Source organism: Cyprinodon variegatus, unplaced genomic scaffold (genome assembly GCF_000732505.1).
Source record: "Cyprinodon variegatus isolate N-32 unplaced genomic scaffold, C_variegatus-1.0 Scaffold467, whole genome shotgun sequence".
NCBI lineage: Eukaryota > Metazoa > Chordata > Actinopteri > Cyprinodontiformes > Cyprinodontidae > Cyprinodon > Cyprinodon variegatus.
The window spans coordinates 481,798-491,104 of record NW_015150920.1 but is presented as its reverse complement, the minus strand read 5'-3'; the positions used below and the strand labels follow the sequence as shown (position 1 = coordinate 491,104).

Genomic DNA, 9,307 nt, shown 5'->3' with positions numbered 1-9,307 from the left:
AACTTGTCTGGTTTCAGCATACGCTTTACAAAAAGTGTCCGGGTTAGGACTTTTCACTTCTCTGCTTCTCAAATGAAAAACAGGAAATCATTGCAAAACATTTGACCGTCTTATGACCTTCATACACTATTTCCAAATAATGAGAGTAACATATAGAAAAACAAATGATTGAGAGCAATATAAAACATATAAATGAATAAAATGATAAAAACAACAGAAACAGCTTGTCAAATATAGAGAACAGGATATTGCGCAGGGTATCAAATAGTAATTGCACATTATACGTTGCACAAGTTATTGCTGTTGTAGTGTCGCATTGTAGAGTCTGGTTGCAGCTGGGATGAATGACCTGGGAGTGACTTGGGAGTTCTTCTAACTTTTGAAGATCTAATATTGCCCTGAATGATGGAGGGAAGAAATGTCTCTCTGCTTTCACCTGCTCAGCATTTTCTCTCATTTTTAGCAGTTTTGAAAGTAGAAGTATTATTTCAGCCTTAATCATTTTTACTGAGCTGCTCCCTGTTTAAAAAAAAATCAACTTTCTATGGTTGCTAAAGTTATAAAACACAACTAAATTTTTAAAACAAAAAATATATCAGATGAAATCCTTTCAACTGCACAGCATCTAACATCTGAGGTTAAAAAATATCAAAAGCAAACTCTTATCTATGAACAAAGAAACAGAAGTTCTTTGAAAAAAGAAAATATCAGAATCAAAGCAGCAGAGCTAATCCACCATCTAAAAGAAGATGAATGTTCAGATTAGGGCTGTACGAAATGTTTATTAGAAATCTGCAACATAAGCCCTGATGAATGAATCTCAGGCTTTGATTGAGTCATAGCCTTATTTTTGTCCAGATCAGGAAATAGCACAACATGAATCACAGTTCTTTCTCTCCACCTTCGTGTCTTATTCTTATACAACAGGAAGGCAAATCGCTATTTCTGTTTGTGCAGTAAAGCCGAATGAAGCAACCCTGTCAAATTCAGTGCTTCCCTCCCCCTGGATGTCACTGGCCAAAGTGGTTGCAACAGTAACAGTGTAGCTCATGGGCCCCATGGCGTTTCTGCATGGCCACTGGGGATAAGTATGTGCTGCACACAAATGTTCACATTTAGTGCCATTAGGCTGGACTGGACCACATGAACAGGCTGCAGATGGGCGTGTTTACGCTTTAAACCTCTGTAATGTTGAAAGGTTTGGTTTCACTCAGCAGTTTAGATAACAGCAGGATTCCTGCAGATCCTTAAAAAGTCTTAAAAGGCATTGAATTCTTCAATATAAAAATAAGGCCTTAAGTGACATTAAAATGCCTTAAATCAGTCTTCCGTAGGTCTTAAAATTATCACCAAGTCATAAATAGGATTTTCTTTTTTTGTAGTTCATGTCAAAGATTTAAATAATTGATGCACCAATGACTTTTTATCTGGAAAACATGGGGAAGTGTCAATTCAATGAAAGTTGGCTAAGCCAGCTAACAGTTTTCTGCATGGCTAAAAACAATACTAAGTAACGTATATGAGGAATGGCGTATTTTGAGCAAGAAGTGATTCGACCTTGGCATGATGGGAATCAAAGCTGTGGAGTCAGACGTGAAGAATGAATTACAAAACACCAAAATCAAGTTACAGTGAAGCAGCCGCTGTTTCTCAGTTCTGTTCCACCCTTGTCTCTGCAAGGCCTCTACAGCATCTCTGACGTCAAGAAAAAGCACCAGTAGCACCAAATCTCTGGATAATGTTTGGTGGAAAGCAGAACTATTATGGACTTTGAGTAGGGATCAAAACAAAGTTTGTAAATTCCATTCATTTGTTGATAAAGTCGTATGGAAGTCATATTTAAATGTCAAATCATTCTGGCTTAAACATGTTTATAAATGTACTCTTTATCAGACTATATTGTCCCAAAATATAGAAAATTTATGTTTTTTTTTTTTAATAATCCCATCTTAAAATCTGTGTTTTTTCTCGTTATCTTATGCAGGCCAGTTAGTCATACGTCAGCGTAAACGCCTAAAAATTCAGCCAATCATATATCATCGGTCATCTGTCAATCAAATTTTTTCGGTCATAGCATCTTGATTCATATGTCGCAGCTAATATACGCAACGAAATAAGAAATAAGAATAATTTCCTTTCCCATTGAGTTCCGTCCCAGTGTTCACGGGGATGGACGTCTGTGTCTTCAGCAGGCGTAGAGCTAACAGAACTGGCAGCGCTGCGAGGCAAGGGCTCAAACATGTACGGCTGGAAGCCTTATACACCAAACCAAGCTTCTGCCGCCCTGGCGTCCTCTTCCACAACATCTTCGTCCCCGCTTACTCCTCCAAATAAAAAATGGATGATGGAGGAGACTCATCCACGACCTCCGACACTAAACTCTCCTCCTCTTGCATGTTTCCTTTGTCCATAGCGTTCCTTGACAGTGTCGTTTCTAAGTCACCAATTTAGTGCTACTTGGTCCCAATGGAATTTACCATTGGGAACCTACTAGCACTAAGTTGCTAACTGGTTAGCAAGATGCTTCAGAGAAAACGGCCACAATCAAAATGCTTGCAAACCTTCAACAATCCCGCCTCCTTGATAAACGACCAATCATATTTACTTTATTCACTCGTGTGAAGTCGTGCACCACTCGGGAGAATTCAGAAATGCAACCGTTGCGACGGCCGTTTCCCTACGACTTAAAAATTAATATCTGTTATTAGTGTCTTTTTAGCTTTCTTCCTATATGGAAAATTTTTCAAAATTGTAAACGGAAAGTAATGGTTTATATCTGAGGTCTTCAACAGGGGGTCCACGGAGGAACAGCATGGGGGTCGCAAAAGTTTTGGTTGATTAGACTTTTTTTTTTTATATATACCCCTCTGCAATTTTTCCACTAATTGAAATGTCTTTAAATCCACATTAACATGAATTCAACACACTGTAGTAAACAGATAAATGGAAGCAGAAGATGTCTTTCAGTCATCAATGCACACATTCAGCGACACACAGGAGCTCTTTCAAGCTGGGCACCGTTTCATTCACAACACCTGTCCCATCAACCAGGAATCAGAATCAGAAATACTTTAATAATCCCAGGGAGGAATTATTTTAGTTACATTATTTCATCTGTAATAGAGTGACTATAGGACCAGTTTGATATAACACTATTTCATACAACATATTTATAATCAGGGTCCCTGCTTCCATCTCGCCATCAGTTTGGGGGTCCTTGGCCTGGAAAATGTTGAAGACACCTTTTGTAGAGGATTTAAAAAAGAGGAGTGAATGTTTCCTTGTCTTTACCAGTAACTCATCACTTACCAGTCTGCTGGTTCAAACTGGTCTGCTATCAGAACCAGGACACAGAGACTGTGCAGTCTGGAAATGACAGGTCTAGCTTCCCTAATAGCTGGAATCTGCCTTTAGAGGCAGGAAGCAACTCAATATGCTCTCTGATTACCAGAAAGAGCTTTTTAGATGACAGCAGCTGGGTTTCTGTTTCTCTTAAGGTCATCAGGAGGTCCCAGGACCTGGACAGTGTTCTGGCTCGTTTGGACCCTCAGAATGCATCTCACCACTTTGCAGCCGTTCAGCGCTGGAGAGCAAAGAGAGAGCTGGCGTGTGCTCGCAGAGGTACCCAACAGCTTTGCTTTACTCTCTCACCTGTGGTTTTAGTTTGGTTTGGGGTTTTCCCTCCACATATTAGAATGTTGTCTTCATTCTGTTAATACACACTTATGTTTTTTTTTTTTTTTTTTTTTGACAGGAGCCTTTTTACTATATTCTCAGAAGAAGTTAGCAAAGTTAAGAGAGGCTCTCCAGGTAACGGAGCCAGTGCCCAACCAGGATCCTGCAGTGCTCCAGGTAGAGCTGCACACTAAAGGCTGGTTTATACTCAGAAACCCGGTGGTCTGCATGTGTGTCACAGTGAACACAGATATGCCCCCCCCGGCCCCCCTTCCCCAGACACTCTGGTGCACCTCTCCAAAATTGTAGGTGACTTCCTCACCGCATCGCCCACATCTAGACCTACAGCTAGTCTGTGGTTGACATAGCACAGACCACGTTTCAAAATTGGGCATAACTCAAAAATAGCTGTGACAAGCTCACTGCGACACACTACCGCGGGAGTATAACCAGCCCTTAAGATCTGTTTGCCTCGTTTTCTTCTCTGGTTTTCTGTCACTCTGCTGAACCATGATGTCATCTGATTGCTCCTCAGCTGGTGAAGGATTGGCACTCTCTGGATGAAGCCAGCAGAGCCAAATACAGAAAGAGGTCGTCCCGGTGCCCTGAACCGTCCCTGGGCTTGTTTAGGCCCGACGTCTGCTTCGGATCAGTTTCTGAAAACTTCTACGATATCACAGAGAAATACCTTCAAAACAGAAGCAGCACAGCAGAGGGCGACGTGGAGTCCCAGAGGTACTGAAAGCGAGGGGAGCCCAAGGTTTTGCATCACTTTACAGCCTCAGACCTTAGAGTGTTTTATTGTGGTGCAATGGAAAAAAATCCAAAGCTGGATAAGTCATTTATTTTTTAAATAAGTGCTTTTGTTCTTGAATTGAGAGGGTAAAAGAGACGTTTGCCAATGAAACAAGATAATTTACATTTAAAATAAGAAAGAAACAATTGCATTATCTTATTTTAAGTGCATATTATCTAAATATCTTATTTGAAGAGTAAAAATACTCATTCCATTTGCGAATCATCTCATTTACCTGCAAATTAAGGGTAAATACACTTTATTTAAGACATTTTTTACTTATTACTAGATTGGTTTTTCCACTGTGGACAAATTAGTGAATAATTTAAAGGACCTGCAGACCTGGAAGAAACCCAGCCAGTCAAAAGGCATGTGGAGTCACAGGAATTACTCCTAAAATAGGGTTTATATTATAACCCAGTTTACAGAAAATAATTACTGAACTCATAAAGAAATCAAAGAAGCTGAATTTAATTCTAATGTTATGTTGCACCACTATTTGCTTAAAATTTAGATTTTAAATCTTATCAAAAATAAATTACAAAAAAAAAAGAATTTTAGATTTTCAAAGTATTTCACTGCGTGCCCTAAACAGGGTTAAAGCTAGAAATCTGACTGTTTGATGCCAATATGTGTGTGTTGGTGTTTCAATTCACTTCAAAAATACTTTAATTCCAAAGGGTAATTAAATGTCGCACTCACTCTTAAGTTTAATTTAGTTTGGTTTACAGAGCTGACAGAGCGACCCAATTGGAGCAGTAATTATACCAAGATTTAAAAAATAAATAATAATAAATAAAAAATGAGTTGTATTCTTTTTAAATTCCAGTTTTTATAGATTTGATCCCTACATTTGTGTCCAAAAAATAAAAATGGAAAAATTAAAAAATAATTTAAACAATCAAATCTGAAATTAACGGTTAAAGCTTTGGTTGAACTTTTGCATACAGACTATAAATTACTGTTTGTCTTTTTTTATTGAGGAGATTTTATTTCGAATTTCAATCATATAAGTGTTTACTAAAGGTGCGTCAAATACATGAAACCCTCACCAGGTGTTTATTTGAACTATAAATAATGAGTTTTGCGTGACTCTGCATGGTGATTAAATCTATTAAAATCTGTGGTTTGATGTGACTGGGTTAGAATAGAGGAGGCAGCCTGCGGTGTTCAGCTGAAACCCTCCTTTGTTCTTTAAAGGGTTCAGTTTCATGCTTGGCGTCAGGTTACACCCCCAGCAGAGGAGTTGTTGTATAAACTAACATTGTTTTGGTTCCTGTCATCACCAGCCTGCGCCGGCTGCTTCATTATAAGTGGCAGCGATCCCTGTGTGACCCTGGTGAGGCAGTGGGGCTGCTGGCGGCTCAGTCCATAGGAGAGCCCTCCACCCAGATGACCCTCAACACCTTCCACTTTGCAGGCAGAGGAGAGATGAACGTCACTTTGGGAATCCCTCGGTAATCTCAGACTGATTCATTCATAAAAACACCCAGGTCACAGAAGGAAATTATATCGGCAAGAATTTGATTATTTTCCAATTTATTTGAGGTTTAAAAATCCCCAAACATGTGCATCATGGGCTTATTTCATGCTCACGTCTCTTCTGAAAGAAAAGCAGCTGCTGTTGCTCTACTGGTTGAAGAAAACATTCAACTTCCTGCTTTGGTAGCGATACTTTGGTTAAAGATGTCATTATTTTACTACACATGGTTGGAACCGTAAAGTCATGAGAAACTCCTCCTTCCTGGCAGAGCTAATGATGATAAGTTTGATGCTATGAATTCTGGGATTCGGTTTGTTCCTTGTGTCCACCTCAGTCCTTTGCCGTTTCTCATTTCACAAGAACGCGAATACGGACTCGTGTTCTCACCAAGTATATTCTTGAGAAGAACACAGGAAAGTCTGGACTGATGACATCACCACACGCTCGGCTCGTCTGGAGCTGCATTTCACCCCCTGTTATTAATATTCTCTGGATAATAATAAATTCTGACTTTTTATTTTATTTAGTAGGGAAATAATAATGAACACAGTCAGATAAACACAAATAAAATGAACATTTTGCCAAATAAAACATAAAAAACTCGCCATCAGAGCCAGCGGTCCTTCACACACGGCTATGCAGAGAGAGGGCCGCTATAGACGGGCCGGTCTGCTGATCCTGTGAATTGGAACATTGCTAGGCCTGAGGATGATGACGCACCTTGTTTCCTCTGACCCAAACACCCCACCAAGCTGCATTTCCAGAAATGTTGGGGCACGTTTTCTAGTCAGCGGTCATTAGCTCTTATCAAATTGTTTCTAATGATGAGTTCAGACCATCAAAGCGTTTGATTTCCATGCAAAGTCTATGGGTGACGGCATTGAGAGGTCCAGAGGCGTGTCTGAGCATTGGGAGCAGCGCGTCGGGAGCGTCGCATCTAAGCTTAAGTTCAAAATATTTTTGCCGCTCAACCAATCAGAGAAGCTGATCCAGGAGGTTTTTTGGGGGGAAATAGACACTACAAGCTGTTATCATTTCTGCACAGCTGTCTGCATATCAAAAGTAAAAAATGACCAAGGAGTTAAACTAAAAAGGTTGGAAAAAAGCTAATAGAATAGATTATGTATAGAGGTGAGTATTGGCATGGGTGTTGCAATACGATACGTGTCATGATACTTATCACTATATTGCAATATTTTTCCTGCTATTAAAATTAAATGTATAGATAAAAAAGTAACCTCTGTATACGGTATGTTCATCAGATGATATTGATCTATCACGTATTTCGGTATCGGTATCCGAACAGCAAAACGGCTCCACAGCGCCATCTGTCAGACTGGCAATGCAGAAGGAGCACATTTTCCCACAGGTTTAGGTAAAATTGTTTTGTTTTAAAAAAAAAAATTTATACTAGGAACTAAAAGATCGATATTATATCAGGCAGCCAGAATTCTCAATATATTGCCAAAATGATTTTTTTTCCCAAATCCTTAGTTATGTAGAAGGAAAAGAGAGAGAACTCAGATCATTATTGCTGCACTAAAACATTTTGTTTTTTGAAATATGGCAAAACCGTTAATAAATATCATCTTTAACTAAAAATTTTAAAACCTGCCAATAAAGATGATTCAATTTTATGTTCTGGTAATTGCAGTTTTTACAGCAAACTTAAAAACTCTTAATATTCACTTCCGGCCGCTCTGAACGGCAGCAGGCAATCCCCCAGTGGCTGGCGGCTGCAGAGAGGTTTTCAGCTGAGCTGCCTCAGCGGTTTGCTGAGTGGGATCATTATCCTGATGAACTGACTGCACACAGGATGTGTGGCGGTGGACTTTCTCGCTTAAATGCTTTGTGGTAAAACTCTTTCTGACTCATCAAAGTGAAAAAAGCCAAGCTGCTCTCTAGCTTGAAGCTACAGAACAAAGCAGATCAACGACCAGAGCGCCGAGCATCCAGAGCGTCGCAGCGTCAAAGCAGCTTGACCAGCGTTTGACCCAGTGTCCAAATTTCCGCTTTTAAACATTTTCACCCTCATGTCCCTCCGTTGTCGCACAAACTTGCCTCTACTTCCTCACCGTCTCGGCCGTATCTAGAGCCATAGCTCGTTCCCGATTGTCCCTCTTGCATTGTGGCATGGGATAACATAGCGCAGACCGTGCTTCAATATCAAAAATATCTCACTGCAACAAATCGCTGCAGGAGGATAACCAGGCCTTTAGAGTTGAAGTGTTTGAAGCTTACAACCCAAATCAACATTTTAGTTCTTTTAAATTGAATAAACAGGGTCGTTAGTTGTGTTTTATCAATGTTATGAAGGATCTCTGTCTCTCACTGGTGCCCTAGACTCTAGGGCACCAGTGAGAGACAGAGATCCTCTAGGGCCTAGAGGATGAACAGAGGCCGCTCTGTAAAGAAAGCCCTTACGTCACTGTTTAAGGAACGCATTTCAGGTTTACACCAGACATTCGTGGTTATGTGTTTCCTAGCAACAGTCCTGACTCCTGCTACATGTTGCTCCTTTCTGTTGGAGCAGAGAGTGAAATGATTCACTGGGTTACGGGACCAGAACCATCCTTATTGTTGCTGATCAACTGTTCGACAGACACAATTCTTCTTTAGAGGTTGTCTTGATCAGTTCAAGCTTTATCTTTTGCATTACTGCCACCTGTGGGTGATCTTAGGTAAATCCATTCCCCTCCTGTTGGGTTCAGTGGAAAAAAAAAAAAGACTAATTGTGTGTGTGAAGGGTGCTGACTCTGGTCCGACCCAGGGATGTGTTCCTGCCTGCTCACAGGCACTGTGAACGTGCTATTTCAGTCTGACCTCAGGCTGCTGCCTCACTGTGCCAGATCCCTTTATCTGTGACAAATGTCAGAGAGTTCAGGCCTGCTTGAACGAACAGTCGTTATCTGGAGCAGCAGCATTTTTCAAACCAGTTCATGCGAGTAAAGCCAAGTACGGTATGTTTCTGAGGGTGTGTATGTGACGCATAGCATGCCCAGCCTAGCAGGCCTCGTACATGAAAATCAGAACAGTCTAATAAAACATGAGCTGGTTTGATTGAATCCCTACAGGGCTTTTATCAGTCGCCTCTCAGCATCATCTTAAAGACACATCTATCTTTGCAGACTCAGAGAGATCCTGATGGTGGCCAGTTCCAACATTAAAACCCCCATGATGAGTGTTCCAGTGCTCAACACCAAGAGAGCTTTGAAGAGAGCAAAGACGCTGAGGAAGCAGCTCAGCAGAGTCTGCCTCGCTGAGGTTAGACCACTACGCTGTTTCCGGATCAATTTCCTCTGCTGCCTTCCTGTTTCTCTACATTTAGGCCCCGTCCACACGAAGTCAAACCC

At 40.7% G+C, this 9,307-nt stretch overlaps 1 protein-coding gene across 1 annotated transcript in view; it reads left to right on the top strand.

The window, feature by feature from the left end:
- Positions 1–9,307, top strand: part of polr1a (polymerase (RNA) I polypeptide A) — a 45,049-nt gene that overhangs the window by 19,847 nt on the left and 15,895 nt on the right. Inside the window, exons 25-29 of the mRNA XM_015389604.1 lie at positions 3,498–3,621; positions 3,755–3,852; positions 4,211–4,410; positions 5,761–5,928; positions 9,083–9,218. Of these exons, the coding sequence (XP_015245090.1) occupies positions 3,498–3,621; positions 3,755–3,852; positions 4,211–4,410; positions 5,761–5,928; positions 9,083–9,218 (726 nt within the window). The remainder of the gene's footprint in view (positions 1–3,497; positions 3,622–3,754; positions 3,853–4,210; positions 4,411–5,760; positions 5,929–9,082; positions 9,219–9,307) is intronic.